The sequence below is a fragment of the Dendronephthya gigantea genome, unplaced genomic scaffold, assembly GCF_004324835.1.
Source record: "Dendronephthya gigantea isolate DGI-Jeju-01 unplaced genomic scaffold, DenGig_1.0 000009F, whole genome shotgun sequence".
In the NCBI taxonomy this organism is placed as follows: domain Eukaryota; kingdom Metazoa; phylum Cnidaria; class Anthozoa; order Malacalcyonacea; family Nephtheidae; genus Dendronephthya; species Dendronephthya gigantea.
The window spans coordinates 1,069,853-1,087,500 of NW_021163019.1; the positions used below are offsets into that span (position 1 = coordinate 1,069,853).

At 36.4% G+C, this 17,648-nt stretch overlaps 1 protein-coding gene and 1 pseudogene across 1 annotated transcript in view; both read left to right on the forward strand.

Moving 5' to 3' along the window:
* The first annotated feature begins 1,799 nt into the window (after positions 1-1,799).
* LOC114517627 lies at positions 1,800-6,726 on the forward strand (annotated as a pseudogene).
* Positions 6,727-9,220: 2,494 nt separating this feature from the next.
* The window catches only part of LOC114517839 (isoaspartyl peptidase/L-asparaginase-like), a 26,164-nt gene continuing 17,736 nt past the window's right edge, over positions 9,221-17,648 (forward strand). Inside the window, exons 1-2 of the mRNA XM_028537665.1 lie at positions 9,221-9,256; positions 10,589-10,980. Of these exons, the coding sequence (XP_028393466.1) occupies positions 10,598-10,980 (383 nt within the window). The 5' untranslated portion in view covers positions 9,221-9,256; positions 10,589-10,597. The remainder of the gene's footprint in view (positions 9,257-10,588; positions 10,981-17,648) is intronic.

Consider the following 17,648-nt stretch of genomic DNA (forward strand, 5'->3'; position numbering starts at 1 on the left):
TATTCAAGTCATTATATGCCTGAACTAGTTTTTCATCAAATTATCTTTCGCCAACCCCAACACAAAGAACATTGTGCATGTAGTAATTATAAGTAATAACATGGCTTGAGGGAGATTAGTGATTAAATGGCCCCGTAACCCGAGGCAGGTTTGTGGAATTCCCGAGGGCGAAGCCCGAGGGAATTCCACAAACCTGCCTCGGGTTACGGGGCCATTTAATCACTAATCTCCCGAAAAGCCATGCTATTAGTTTGTAATAGCATTGTTGATGAGGGTTTCCGAGCGTATAATTTGTTTTTACTAATTGTTAAAACTCCTACGAGAACAACAAATTCGCATTGAATTGTGTGGACTATGAGAAGAGCTGTATTTCAAATCTAGATATAAGTGGCATTCTGCAGAGCGCTACTGTTAACGGAGACGTGCATATTCATATTAGTACACGTAGATGAGTTTTCAATTTGGACATTACTGAAGTTGGAATGTTATTAATGAGCGTTAAATTTTATGTCAATAAAAGTGGTTTTGTTGTTGTGTAGAATGTAATTATTTGCATGTTTGACCATCCACAATTGAGCGAGCGGGCGATTAGAACTAATCGCCCGCTACAGTGGGCGCTTAGTTAATCGACCCGGTAAAAAAAAAAGAAACCGATCAACTATGCTATTATTGATGTAAATTAGTTCGTTTATCAAAGCACGATGCCTGTTTACCTCCCCATTGCTTTTTAATTACATCTGTGTACGAATCATGATGTCAAACTGTGAAGTGTAACATAGTAGCTATATCATACCATCTATATTTTTGCTATGGTATCATTATTCAGTTGCTATCAATCGTGGTTGGTTCAGCTTGACTCGTGAATTCCGAATTTCTACTAACACGGACAAGATTTGCCGAGGTATGAATATTATTAATAATAAGTTATGTTGTAGCGAATGAAATCTGACCCCTTTAGCTCCCGCCTGTAGACTGAAATTAAATCTCACCCTATCGATTAATTTCCGTCGCACGAGAAAAGGCGAAACCCACCATGAATATGCCAACCATAGTAAATTGCGAAAGAGTTGCTTTTTATGTCATAAACACACTTTATCATGAATATAATTATGCGTTATACAAGGTTCGGCAGACCAGCCGACAGACACAGGGCTGAAGACTTGGAAATCCATAATTTAAGTCGAGCAATTTTGCACTAGAGAGTCGCGCAATTTAACTTAAATTATTCTGATTTATTAAGCATATAGCACTTGTCAAAATGCTCATCCTTTTATCTCTTTTAAAACCATTCCTACATACAGTATTTAGAATTGTTTGTTTATTGCCAATTGAACTGCGTGGATTTCTCCAAATATGAAGAGCGTAATGCCTGAATTCAAAAATTAATGTCCTTTTTTATCAAACAGGAAAATTTTATAATGGCAGCTCAGGATGTTCAGGCCGGAGTCCGTGCCTTAGTTTCTGTTGGTGATTTCAAGTTCATTATCGACGCCAGTAGAGCAACTGTTAGAGGCATATTAGTGCCAGGCTCTGTTGTGATGGTCTCCTTGAGTGCAATGTATGGAACATACTATGTTACACCAAGAGAATCGGAATTTAATGCGGCTGTTAAAAAGGGTATGGGCGGCGAGAGAGAAGACCAACGAATAGGAGGGATTGAACCGGGTAGTCTACGTGTCTTGCTGCATTGTTGCACGGACGAAAGATTTCTCGAAGTTTTAGAAGAATATAAATCTGGAAGAATAAAGGAACGTTTGGAGAAGGAATTTTTAGATATTGGAATTGAAACAGAGGGATTGGTGCCTGGTTAGCGTTGAGAATATTGAAGAAGTTGAAAAAAAAGCAGAAGCTGTAAGGGTGAGGTAAAAAGTAATGTTTTTTAGATGGTACTGAATATCAGTGGTAGGTACAGTAGCGAGTTTTAAAAAAGCTTTAGGTTATAATGTCGTGAACTCACTGAACTGCTTTGCCCATCACTACACGGATTTCTTTTAGTGGGGTTAAAGTCCTTCTGCATGTGCATGTCCGACCGTTTGTTTCATATATGCAATAAGTAGGTTATCATGCCTGGCTTTAATGAGGTTAAGCACACGCTGCAATTCTTTCTCTTTGCTCTCGAGTACCAAGAGGCGATGCAATTGTCAAGGATACAGCGCTTTGTTTTGCAAATGTAAAGGTCTGCTGTTCACAAGATCTAATTTTGTTGGATCTGACTCACTTCTGGTTGCATTGTCTATTGAGCAGCAAGCCAATAAAGCCAATGCAGTACTGTTTTATTAATAACATTCCATTGTATACGTTAAGCCCCGGTCCAACGAGAATGACAGTTGATTAGAGTTGTAAATCTCCCCAGCGTTTGACCGCGAACTCTCATACACTCTCGTGCACTCTCATCAACCCTCGTCGACTTTGAACTGGTTCAAATTTTGATGAGAGTCGATGAGAGACTGAGAGTTCAGAGTTCTTGATCGTTAGGGTCGGTCATGGAAGTTTATGACAGTTGCATGCATGGAAATTATAAATAGAATCCTAAAGGTACCTATAAGAGCTCGTATCCAGCACCTAATGCTAACTATAGGATCTTGTCACTAGCATTTCGGGTACTGTCGCAGTCTTCCTTGTGCAACGACTGTCGTCATATGATTTCATATATAACCATAATATTGTCTGTCAAACTTTAAGACGCTGCTGTCCACAGATTATTGTCATGGGCGGTGCGTATTGCCGACCAATCTGGAGTATTCCGAATGAAGAGTATATGAATTTTGTCAAGGAATCTGCCAGAGAAGGATATAAACTTTTGATTGTAAGTTCTTCATAAAAATTTTAATTCGATAATTTGATCCCCCGTATCCTCAACGTATTTTTTAGAGTTGTTCCTAAGTTTTGATTAGATTTTTTCCAAGTTTACTGAGTTTTGTTCAGCTATATGTGCACTATTATTCGGTGATATCATGCTGCTAACATCAAAAAAATATCAGAGATATATATGTTGTTTACCCGCTGCGAGGTCCTGAATATGAAAAACAAAACAGATTACTGAAAGGCTAGGATTCCACCCGCTGCTGATTTGTAAAAAAATAATATTATGAGCAAAATATTTCCTTAGGTGTTGATATGCATACAAATTAGTTATATGAATATTAAGTCTGAGGAAAGAACGCCTTGCCATTCACATTTCAGAACTTGCATTTCAGCAACCTCAGCCCATTGTAATTTTCAACACTTTGAAGCCTAGTTTTTCCTCGGCTTAATGACTGGTAGACAGTCGGCGACAACCATAGTCGATGACTAATGAAGTACAAAAAATGTTGTTTTTTTAAAAAGGTTTTCTCCGGATTTTATGCATCCGTAACAAACGACGAGAGAGAACGATCGATAGAAACCAAGCATGAAAAGATTTGCGTTTACCATTTTCATGCTTAGTTTTTATCAATCGTTCTCTATCGTCGTTTGATGAATAAAATCTTTACTATACTGCATGGATTTATTGGTTTATCTTTAAATAGGACGGGGGAACAGCAATTGATGCGGTAGAGGCAGCAGTCCGTTACTTCGAGGACAACGAACATTTTAATGCTGGTTACGGGTCAGTACTAAACGATGCAGGTGAAGTTGAATGTGACGCTATGATCATGGATGGAAACACGTTAAACTGCGTTAGAGTAACCTTCTGCTGGTTCACAATATATAATTAGCTTTGTTTACTTTTAAGAGCCAAAATCCAAAGATCACAAACCTACAATATATATAGTCATGGTTTATGAGACGACCTGATTTTAAATGATTTCGATCATCATTTAGTGCTTTGCTGCTCAAGGAACAAGATATTGTTTAGACCATAGACTAGCTATCGAAGGGAGTCTATGAAGGGAGTCTAGAAACGTAATTGGGGTGTGTTTATTCATGCATGTATGCAACTTATACCTGACTGAATGATTTCTATTAAAAGCAATTGTTTGTATGCTTAAGTATGCGAACGTGCCGACACACCCTCCTTCTTTATCGACAGCACTGTCATTAAGCGTGCAATTGAATGTGTATGCTAAAATGTATGGGTTATAGATTATTGGAAACCTTCCTTTCCATAATTTATGGTTAGACTGCATGGCCAAATATTTGCTGTCGATATAAAAAACACTCGCTAATTTCGCTCAATGCATATCACTACCGTTTCTATCAAATTCCCCTAGTTTAACCCAAGGTTAGCAAATAGTTTAAATATATTGCTTGTTGACGGTAAGCAAACGCGCAAGAAAGTAGACAATAGGTTGAGCCGGAGTACAATGGACAAAACATCCATGCAAAAGTGTTCTTGTATGTGAATCACCTATTCTATAGGATCAGTAACTTCTGGACGTCATTTCCGAAATCCCATCTCATTCGCCAAATTAATCATGAATGATTCATACCATTGTGGTTTGAGTGGTGAGGGAGCTCTGAAATTTGCAGAGGAAAACAGGATTTCCTGTTATTTATGACAACGAACAACTGATCACCCATCGTTCAGAGCAGGAGAAAATTTCCTATGATCATCTTGTTTGTTTCATAAACTATCGCATGCGGGGATTGCTCGTCGATGAGAGTGACGGGGATGATAAAACAGCACCAGTTGTTGCAGGAGATATCAGTGGTGATACAGCACCAGTTGTTGCAGGAGATATCAGTGGTGATACAGCACCAGTTGTTGCAGGGGAAGGTAGTAGTGACACAGTATCAGCTGTTGCTAGGGATGCCAATGGTCATTTCGCTTGCGCGCTTTCAACAGGTATGACATGCAGAATACGATTTCTTATATTTCCAAAGAAGACATATAGCTAAACATATTAAGGCAATTCCTAATGTACCATTTCTAATTGTGACTTGTGGTCAAACTATGAATATAGTCGTTGACTTATTTCTAAGAATATACAGGAGGGCCTCGCCCCCTTGACTGATCTTTTGTATTTTAATAACAAGCCTGCCTATGTTAAAAATTGCGTAGTTCGGAAATCAATTCGGGAATTAGTTATTCGATGTATCAGATAGACCTAAACTACTGAAAAATTCTGAAAGTTTGCACAAATTTTTCGACAATGCAGAGTAGGTCTTGCGATCAAGTCGCAAATCTCTTTTTCGAAGAGATGACTCACCATGTTCCACCCTGCTATTTACCGTAATGACTGTATGGTTTTGGTGTATTTAATCGATTGCAGGCGGTTTGTCAGGAAGAAAGAAAGGTCGTGTCAGTGATGTATCGATGGTTGGTTGTGGAGGTTACGCAAATAAATATGGAGCAGCAACTACATGTGGAATAGGAGAATCCATAATTAAAATGACTTTAGCCAAAGAGGTCGTCTCTGGAATGGAAAGCCGCGGTCAAAGTGCTCAGGTATCACTGTGAGATGAGCAATTTTATCAGAGCTATTTCAGTACCAAAAGAGTTACCTACCTAAACCGTGAATTAGTATGAAATGTGGAAAATTTTGTACTGATAAAAAGCCAATAGGGGGATTAAGCAGTGATTACGACTACGAGTACAAGACTCGTCATTTTCCCGCCAAACTCGCTGCTTTTGCCTGCGACATCTGATGAAACTCGTAGTCGTTTAGCTTTCGAGTACGAAATTTACCAACAAACTACGCGCGGGAATGACGAACTTTATACTCGTAGTCCTAGTCACTGCTAGCCTAACTAAACTTCCTAAAAATATCACCACTCTGAACACAGAGGTAAACTGCCTTCGAATAATCACGGCGATCCACGGTTAACTGTTTTTATTATTTGCCATAGGATTCTTCACAAGCGTCTTTGGACAAGATGAGAAGACAAGTGCCTGACGTAGGTGGTGTTATTGCGATTGATCAGCAGGGAAATTTTGGCAAGTATTGTACTTCTACAATGATGGGTTGGGCAAGCATCAAGAATAACATACTGGAATTTAGCTTGGAGGGAAACGAAGAGCAAGTGTAAAAGAGTGATGTTTTAATGAACTGATTTTACAATGCAATTTGTATCCTCAAGGTAGTTTCATAAACAGTTATAGAATCCAAACTTATTAACATTTTTTATATTCCTAGCATTACAGTAATTCACTGCAGTAGTTCTATAAGATAAGCATCATTTAAAGCATTTCATATACTTGGAAGAACTTATAAACAGTAGGAATTAAGGGATGTAATATAATTGCTGGGCTTTGGCCCCTGCAAAATGAAGTATCAGAAAATAGGCCCTAACCTAGTTTGGGATATCACGAGTCTTTTATCGCACAGACAAACAGTCAAGTGGAACTATTCTCACTAGATAAATTTCAAACGAATGCGATCGCGAAAAATCGATTGCGCAACATTTTGAAGTGAATGGAAATCCACCATTACTAGGCATTAGCTTTACGAGTTGTAAAAACTTTCTACAGTTGAGAGGGTTGAGAACGAAGATGTAGAGGGTGAGACGACGAAGAGGTTGAGACGACGGTATCTCTTCACGTCCGCGTCACAGAATAGAAAATTCAATTTCTCTTTCTGTTTATTTCGCTCATTCTAACTATTCTCGCTACTGTCCAGGAGAACTGCGCGACTTATTTTGTCTGATTTCAGACCGCGTTCGACGCCTTCTGTTTTAAATCTCAATCGCAAGCATCGAATAACAACGATACATACCTTCGAGATATCTTTCTTATGACTCTTTTAAGTTTTAATCGCAAACCTGGTTTGCTTTATTAGCTGCGTGAGAAAACGTCAGCTCATAGTTTTGTAATCTGAATTTTGTAATGTTCAAAAACTCGCAGATTAAAAATGAAAACAACATGAGCCAATTCCTCAACTATACGTCATATTCCCGAATTATTTATACTTCAAATCTTCTTTGGACAAAAACCTCTACGCACTGAATTGTATACACTCGCAATTGTGCTTGTGAATAGTTCGTGAACTACACTGTAGAAACTACACTGTATGTATAAATACGGGGTGGGGACGAACTAGGAAAAATTCATCTAACGGCTCTTTTTACAAAATAAATAATTTCGAAATTCTCGCCCACTTTCTGTTACGTCTGACATATTCGTCTACACAGTTCGTCCAGATATAGTTCGTCCAGAGCGATGTCAAAGAGTCTGTGTCTTTGTACACCGTGAACGGATTTGTCTCCTCTTGTTGTTAAAAAGACTTTTTAACACTTTCCTCGACTATAGCGGTCAATCTGATGACTAAATTTTGGCTTCAAATACGATGACCATGCAGAAATTTGATACAGAATAACGCAAGCCATAAAAGTACATAATAAATTAGGCTCGTACACCGGCACGGCCTGATTGCGAAAAATATTTATAATCCACTTACTTTTCAATCTGTCTCTGTCTTTTCATTGGAAATAGAGAATAATGTTTTCCATAAGTTCCATTGGATAGAATAGTGTTCAAGCAGTAATAAGGAAGGAAAGTAAACATGTTATGAATGTGAAACCAGTTCCAAAAGTTGTTGACAATGAACGCCAATATAGTCAGATTAACGGACATATTTAATCGCCTTTCATTGCAGAAAGACAGGTTCATATTCCTTGTCATATCGTATTACAAACGTTTTCCTGTTCACTTGTCGAGTTGTCGTTTTCTTCGGAACACAAGATGAACTATATTTCTATCCAAAAATACTCGAGTGTTAATCTGGTTCTACAAGGTGTACTTTGCATGAAGAAACACATGTTTTTCTCATACGTGAGACTACAAAAAATCTAATGTCTTTCATATTCAAATGTATTATGAACCTGTGACCAACCAGATCAGGATTGGTCAGTTACTGAATAAAATTAACCAAATATTATCATTGGGGCTCCTTTGATTTCTTTGTTTTAAAGAAAGAAACAACGATTATATTAATATTTAGGTTATTTATTCAGAAATCTACCACCACTGACCTGATTTGAAAATCCACTTGTGCCCAACGCGTGATCTGTGTCACATCAGCCACCTTGGCATGTTCAGTGGCGTAGCCAGCCTCACGATTTTGTCCATGTGTTATGGACACTAAATCAATGACAAAATATTTGCATAGCTAGACAAATCGACAGGCTGGCTACGCTACCTGACATGTCCACGACATTCACGATTAAAACGAAACCAGGAATTTTTAATCTCTTAAGCCCCGTACAGACGGGCATGTTTTCCTTGACAAGTTTTCTCACAGTTATTAACATGTCATGTCAAGTCACGGTTGAGGAGCTAAGCCAAAGCATTGCTATTGGTTAGTTGGGCAAAAATACAATAGACATGTGACGTTATGATAAGGACCATTTTTTGCATAAAACTGGACAATAACATTGATAATGAGTTGTATTGTACTTCCATCTAGTCTCCAAATTATATTCTAATTCAGACTTTACTATTGGATGATTTGTTCAAAATACAATAGACACGTGAACAATTTTTTTCATAAATGTTCCCCGACATAGTTAACGAGTTCTATTGTACTTTTATGTTGTCTCTAAGCCATGTATTATGTATATTCTATTAACTGTGGCTTTCTTGACCAGTTCACTTGCTAGTGTGTATGACGAACAAGTTTTCGTTGACAAGTTTTATTTGCTCGTGTGCACGCGAAAAAATTGGCAAATTTTTCTTGACAAGTTTTACGATAATATGAATATATTTTACGATAATATGAATATATTTTACGATAATATGAGCCATGATAAAATGAGTAGACGACCGAATCTCAAAACAAACAGAAATTATAAAACTTCAAAAGCCTGCTGGATTGGCTCGAAGATTGTTGCGCCGTTCCCTACTGCGGAATTCCTTGTCAAGTTTTCCTTGACGGCCGTACACACGAGCATTTTTCCTTGTCAAAAACCTGGCATGACTAGCATTTGAACAAGGCTCCTTTTCAAGAAAAACTTGTCCGTCTGTTGTTTTATACACCCTGTAGAACCCGGAAGATATATTCTGTTCTTTAAAGCCTTTTAAATGGTAATTGCGATGAGTGAAGTGCAATTTGATCTGGAATTAAACAGAACGCGACTTTACAAATCCCCATTAAAACGTGACGGGAGTAAGACTTGTATTATCGCGCAAGTTTGACCTCATACAAAAATTACGCGCAAAGAAGGTTTTAGGATTTCTTCTGGAATCCCGGATATAAGGTATCGATTTAATTTCCTCTTCCCACCGTCTATGTGATCTATGTTTTGATGCATGCATATAAACAAATTCGCAGAACAGCGTGATCTTTGAACTTGTTTATCGTTGGTTTGTTCGGCAGCAATTATAAAGGCGGTTAAGGTAAGCTTAAACATAGCATGGATCTTGTGTTAGTTTGTAGAGGTATATATCTTAGTTATATGCCTTATTTACTCCAAATACGATCGATCGATCGGCAAGGTTGTTATATAACTGACTGTCAATGCTGCGACTGTTAATTTGCTTTTGGTATTTTATCAATGGAATTCATGGAATGTTTTCCTCGTATACGCCTTCAGATTATAAAATATTGTAGTTTGCCCGGCTTTTCTTTACACGAATTAAGGCCCCAAATTTGTAGCCTATCTATCGGGGATTTATATCCTTATAAAAATCTAAAACTAATTCTTGATTCATGCACATCATCTAAAACTAATTGAGTACCGACTTTTTCGCCAGGAATTTTCCAAGAATTACAAAATGAAAATTGATGAGTTTCTGGAATCTTGATTCCCAGAAAATCTGCCAATGTCTAAGAAATTGAGTCCGTTTTAAATTGAAGCGTGATAGAATATGTAACTGCGTTAGTTTCTCCAAATGTAGAGTCCGCAATGCTATAATTACATAATTTTTTAACATCCAAAAAAGTTTTTTAATGTCAGATTAGGATATTTAGGGACTCCAATGATACCTCAAAGGGGGTTACAGTCGCTTCGCCGCATTGGTTCTGCTCATAACAATGAGGATTCTACTTGTTTCAAATTCCTCAAATGTTATGTATATCTCTCAAAATAAACTCTCTCTCTCATATTCATTTAATTATTATCGATGTAGCTAATTACAGCAACATGCAGTTAGAACAGGGACCGCAAGACGCTTGTGACAGTCTCCCTGTTTGCGAGTAAATAAAGCCCCTTACAGACGAGCAATTTTTTTATGACAAGTTTTCGTGTACTGACAAGTTTTAATTGTTCGTTTGTATACGCAACGTTGACAATTTTTTCTATGACAAGTATTCTTGTTCAAAATCAATTGTCAAAGTACAAATTTCGCTCGTGTGTATGAATCAACAAAGAAAATTTGTCAAAGTAATGTGAGCACTTGTATGAGTTTGACCAGCGGACTATTGTATTTTGTAGTGACAGCTAGCATTAGCGCTGTACCCTTGACTGATTTGGCGGTAAAAAAACTGCTCAGGTTAAAACGGAGAGTTTATGGAATAATAATTCGGAATCATATAGAGATAGAAACAAGAAAAAGACTGAATTACGTTATTTTTACAGTACAATCCTTACGTTATTACATTATTCAGAAATGAAATGGCACCTGTTAGCGCGCTAACGTCCCCCGCTGTGAACACACGCTTAGTAGGATCAACAAATCTGTGTCATTGAGTTGGCTATTGCTATAATTTGGAATTTTTTTATCAACAAGGAACGTAATATGGCAGATAGCATAAAGATTACTATTGAGATTCCCAGGGCAGTTGTTAGAGACGTAATAGTGGGAGCAGTGGGAATCGGTGCAATATATGCTGGATATCGCATATTTAGAGGAAGTATTGATGCCGCTGTTACTAAAGCCTTCGGTGGCGAAAGATCAGATCAAAAAGTCGAGGATATTAAACCTGGATCTTTGCATGTTTGTCTGCGTTGTTTCACCGACGAAAGATTTCTCGAAGTTTTAGAAGAATATAAATCTGGAAAAATAAAGGAACGTTTGGAGAAGGAACTTTCGGACATTGGAATTGAAACGGAGGGATTGGTGGTGGTTGGCATCGAGAATATCAAAGAAGTTGAAAAAAAGGCAGCAGCTTTGAAGATTAGGTAAAAATTATTATTCTTTCTCTAATTCTGGATATAGCACTCCATGGTACAAAAAAGCCTCTGGTTATAACTTCATATACCTGTATCGTGAACTGCACTGTCTATACCGATTCTTGGATTTTTTGTAGTGTGTAGTCCTCTTTTCTCCGTTTTTGTGTGTTTTGTTTTGTGCATACTGTCGATAGCTTCAGACTGTTGGCGAAAGCAAACATGTCATAATTGGTATAGACAGACGAATCTCGTGACAAGATGTGCGTTGCATGTATATATATATTCGTTTTTTTATTTATACTTATACATAATGCAATTCCAACGTTACCGTAACTCTGTGATAAGGTCCTATTTAATAGACCCCTTCCATAACAGACGCGTTTGAAACGTTTCTGTTGCCATGGGAACGGGTGCCGGGCACAAGTTCTGAATAGATTTCAGTCTAGTATATTATCTTTTAATAACTGTATAAACGTTTACGATTTTAACTGCTTTTTATGACAATTTTTATCAATATTGACATATCGTACTGTTTAATGATCCATTGCCTAAATTTGGTAATGTTCAAAAACTCACAGATTAAAAATAAGTCATATCACTCAACTATACGTCATGTATATTCCCGAATGATTGTTTTTTCAAATCATCTTTGGACAAAAACCTCTACGCACACTGAATTATATATACACTCGTAATTGTGTTTGTGAATAGTTCGTAAACTACACTGTATGTATAAATACGGGGTGGGGACGAACTAGGAAAAACTTTCATCATAACGGTGATTAACGGCTCTTTTCACAACATAACGGCTCATTGACTTGTTCAGCAGCAATTATAAAGGGGGTTAAGGTAAGCTTAAACATTACAAAGCATGGATCTTGTGTTTGTAGAGCTTTATGTCGTAGTTATATGCCTTACTTACTCCAAGTACGATAGATCGATCGGCAAGGCTGTTATTTAACTGACTGTCAATGCTGCGACTGTTAATTTGCTTTTAGTATTTTATTAATGGAATTCATGGAATGTTTTCCTCGTATTACGGTTTACTAGTTTGCCTTGCTTTTCCTTGCACGAAGGACCCAAGTTTGTAATCTATTGGGAATTTATATCCTTATAAAAATCTAAAACTAATTCTTGATTCATGCACATCATCTAAAATTTATTGAATACCGACTTTTTTGCCATACCAGGAATTTTCCAAGACATACAAAAATGAAAATTGATGAGTTTCTGGAATCTTGATTCCTAGGAAATATGCCAATGTCCAAGAAAATTAGTCTGTTTTAAATGGACGACTTGCGCCTTAAACTAATTTCCTACCTCGGCGATAAAAAGGACGTTTTCTGAAAGAGCTTACTAAAATTAGTAAAACTCCATGCCAAGATTGGCTGCGAATTGTTGTAAATTACGGAAAATATAGCCATGCAAAGTTGACAAATTTTGTATACTTTTGTATTACGGCCGGAAGTTTGTAACTAATTTAGTTACACATGCATTTCCTAGTTTCGCATCTTGTATAACGCGCACCATGCAAACTGACTCTAAAAAAGTTTACTCATACTGCGAACTTTCCCAAACATGTGGAGAACACTGTTTATATAATTTAAATTTTCTTTTTTAAAAGCCAGGAAAAATTTTGCATAATGTCAAAATCAGCCTCCCGCGTTGGAAAACCAGATCAGAGTATTGCGAAAAAAGATCTCACTGCGAGCCCTGGTGGTACTTTTGAGATTACTATCGACGTTGACAGGGCAATTGTTCATGAACGGCCAGCAATCAAGGGAAAACTTGGCGCATTATTTGAAGTATGCAAAAAAATCGATCAGGCTATTATAAGAATCCTGGGTGGAATAAGAAAGGATCAATATTTTGAGGACATTCCATCTGGAAGTCTTTTTGTCTCACTGCATTGTTTCACAGACGAAAGATTTTCCAACGTTTTTGAAGATATTGCGTCTGGAAATTTAAGACAAAAATTGGAGCAGGAGCTTTCAAATATCGGAGTAGAAACAGAGGGATTGGTGGTTGATATTATGAATATAGAAGAAGCTGAAGTTTTGAAAACTAATATAGACGAGAGGTAATAGTAATCTATATGCGGATTGCCACAACATTGCAGAGTATATGGGTATATGGTTCAATCTGAAAATCTAATCATGCACTGGTTCACAATTGTGCATTTCTGTATCACTATCAAAGAGAATACTATTAAGATGGCTCGATACACTTTTCAAAAATTCCATTGTTCATCACTTTGACACGTTCAAACAACGCATTTTTATGATTCTGATAGCAGCATTTATGTTTATGTTTCTCGCTGGTTTTGGCAGTGCGTTAGAAAATAAAACTAGACAAATATCGCGAGCCTATTAATGTTTCCACGCGCAAGAGCGCAACTAAATATACTGTATCGAGCCACCTTAAATAAGTTTAAAAATTTAATTTTTTCTTCTGATTAGCTACAAATCCTGTAAACGTTTGACAGCTCATCATACACGAAAGTTGTATTTTGTTGAACATTTATAAATCATTTTTATCGAGTCTATGCATTATTAAGTTAAGTCTTAACAATTTCCACATTTCGGTGCCGAGTATACCACATGGATAATGGCGTTTCATAAGCAAATTAAAAAGATATAGATATAGATATAGATATATAAAAACATGCTACATATACATATACAAAATATACCTATTTTACAGACAGAAAAACAAGAAAACAGGAAATCCGGAACAAGAAGACGTAGAAAGTTTGAAATCAGCTGAAAGAGAACAAGGTATAAAGAAACTTGTATTTATATTAACTAATTACTTAGTGTTGAGTGCTGATATTTTACCGTACAGAGAAAACAGCATTCTATTTTGTAAAATATACAAGAAGATTCAAGATTTAAAGTTATTGCTATATTTTTTCACAGGGCAATAAGAATTGTGTATTTATGGCGTAAGCAATACGGGAAAATCCTGCTTTCTATATTAGGGAATATTTTTTCTTTCCTCCAACAAATAGAAACTACAGAGTCGCTTTTAATGAAAAGACATCTGACATCTGCTGCATTAAACTATAGGTTTAATTCGGATCCTTGCAATTTCTTTAAATGGTTGAACGCGCATTTTGAACATTGATATTAGGCATCTAAATATTTGCTCCAGTGCTAAAGTTTAAAGATGATGTTCTGCTCATATCAACTAAGCATCAGCTCCAAATACATGCGAGTAATACATGTGAAAGGATGTCTATTTTTTATGTATACTAATTCCCCTCGGATATTTACACAAACGATGTGCAAATGCGAAATCAAAGTCGTCCGCCATTATGCAATGGACCTCACATCGCCATTATGCAATGGACCTCACACCATCACAGTTTAATGATATACAGTTATGGAACTCGCGGCGGAACCCTTTGATGTTGCTGTCCCGTGCTACGCCATTTCACGCGCCACGAAAATTGCTCTGGCAAGTGTATTGGCTCTATCAAACTCCATTTTTTCGCCTAGATTTTAAAAATAAACGGTAAATGATTGTTTTTTTGTAAGAAATATATGCGTTAGGTTAAAGATGTAAGAAATACAAGCGCGAATGATTTTCTTTGTAAATGACAAGCTGATTGCCAACATCGTCGCCGATTATAAATTAGGCAGTTATTTTTCCATCCAGAAAACATCTGAGCTGATCTTAAAACAAGCATGATTGATGTGTTATTTCTACAATTCAAAATACACGAACAAAAATTCTTTGAAGATAATTTATTTTGCCATAAAACTAGCGAAAACTACATTTTTTATTCGAATCTGGAACTTGAATTCAAAGGGTTTACAATAAACAAATGCAACTTTTACCTATATATACAATACTTTTTACATGAGTATAAATCCAACTGCACACACAAATGGTAAATGCTAACAGACATTAATTTCTCATACATGATTTTAATATTCATGGGGACATGCAAATCAATTTCCAATCTAATCTAAAATTAATTATGCACTTCTGTGTGGCTTCTATGAGAAGATTGAAAGCTATTTTCCAATTTTTTGATGTGAATATCTAATGAAAAAAAAGGAATATTTTGTGCTCCGAAACTATACTCTTAAAAAAATACATAAACCATATGTGTTTCTCATGTGATTCACATGTGCATACATGTGATCATATGTGGTTCACATGTGAATATACGTGGTTAGATGGAGTCTACATGTGAACCACATGTTATACGCATGTAGTTGCATGGGGAATATCTGTCAACACATATGGTTCATATGTGATCACAAGTGCTTCACATGTGAAAATACACTTAACTTATAGATATACCTACTTAGATATGCGGCTCACATGTAAATAATATCATCGATAGTTAAAAGACTTTAATTATAGTAATTTTATTAACCAATAATAGTGATTTTATCATCCGTGGTAATATTTATATATAACGTATTTGTTAATTAATCAACAACACAAACAATCCAGAAGATGTCTTCTGGATTCATTGGATTGTCTATATCATTTTGACTATATACTTCGCTCATACACACTATATAGCGATAACTGGGAAATATCCTCAATAGCGGTGTATGTTTTAGCAAAGAAAGAGGCAGAACATAGTGACATTATGCGCTAGAAATATATTGTTTATAGTCTTTTCTAGATCAACATGTCCTTCCACTAAAACTGTGGGACATAGTCATAGTCGTGTGGAATGTTGTCTTCCAAACATGTGCGGCACATCTCGCTCGCTCAAACTTAGTTGTGTATAGTAATAAAATAAAATAATGTATTTTTCTAGATGGCAAGACAACGTTCTTAAAGTTAACTTTTGAGCAGATGACATATCACGACATTCGGAGTTCTACTGTTCAAGTTAGCAAGTTAGATGGCTGTTAAATTTTGTCAGCAAATGCTTTAAAAATTGCCTATATTTTCGCACTTATCTACTCTACTTGAACAAATATTTTCATGAGAATTGAGGAAAACTATCATTGTTTTGTTTTTTAACGTTTTTTTTTTTGTTTTCATCAGCGTTTGTGCGTATATTTTTCAATTGTTTACATACTTCATCAGAGCTCGTAGAGTTGCCTATATATAGTATATAAATTTCGCATGGATAAACTTTGATTCTTTAAAAATATATGGCCGTTGCGAGTTGCGACTAACTTGCAAGTTGCTATGACTACAGTGCTTCCACGTGCAGAAAAATATTTCCATTCTTTTCTCAATTTCTTTTTCTCACGTACCATGAACCCTCCAAAACCGCCAACCCACATAAATTTTCTGACAATCATGTTACCATCCCTATGCTTAACTAATTTCGTTTAACCGAGGCGAGGGGTTGCTGCATGCATGTATTTCTAGTTGTCTAACCGAATTGTACGATTTATAACTGCATTATGTTTTTCAGCAATGACCATTCCACAGATTATTGTAAAGGGTGGTGCCTATTTTCAGAAAACCAGTGATATTTGTGACAAAAGCTACATAGATTTGATCAAGAAATCCACAAGAAAAGGATATGAAATTTTGATGGTAATTTGATAAAATTTTTACGAAAATGCTGATGATTCATTTCTCATCGGAAGACGGAACGACCATATACACACTATTAAATGTTAAATATTTAGAGAATACATGGATCATGAATGCGCGGAATATATTTGGGAATAATAACGAACGAGTGAGAAAAAAACCCTGTTTTTTGCATTTCTTTCACCTCCCGGACGCGTATATTTGCTTCCTGATTGGTTGATCAAATACGATAATCGCACATGTGTTACAATAATCCCACATAATTATGTTAAAACACTGCATACTATATTTTTTTATTCTATGATTATAATAGCGCGGTGGGACGGCAGTTGATGCGGTAGAAGCAGCAGTTTGTTTTTTGGAGGACAGCGAACATTTTAATGCTGGTTACGGGTCCATATTGACCAGTGACGGTGAAGTTGAATGTGACGCTATGATCATGGATGGAAACACATTGAGCAATGGTACAAACTATTTTGTGTTCAGGGATTTTTTTCACCGCATAGGGAGTAGTAATACGGACTTTAATTTGCGAGGCTACAGACAACGGACTACAGCTTACCGCGTGCTTCCTTTACCGATAGCCCTTAATTTATTAGTCGCGTAATAAATTTTGTTCGTAAATATTGCAAAGCCCAAAAAGTGCGGGATGACTTCTTTGGGTTTCATGGATGGGTTCCATGAATTCACATTAACCTGTTCTGTTCCGCTCCATTACTGCTCTTGATATTCGGAGTACTTGGAAATCCGGAGTGTGAACAATAAATGGATGCCCTCGTCCCAGAGCAGTTCACGCCCGTAGTCCGTTGTCTGTAGTCGCGCAACTTAAAATCCTTGCACAGTAGCGATGCACATGAATAACGATGCATGCTATTGGCTATAAATTTCCAAAGAGAATTTTAGAGCTCATGTCTCATACTAATATATAGAATTATTCTTTTTAATGAATTATTTATTATTTATCTTTTTTAAATGGTATATGCTAGTGCACAGCTGGCGGATATATTTTACGGACAGTGGTAGATTTAGCGTTAGTGAAAATAAACTATAGCAGGTCACATTTTAAAATTTTAAAAATGCTTCTTAAATAATCCTAAAAATTAAAATTAATAACCAATTCAGGAACTTTAAATTTAAATTTGTAAAGCAGTATT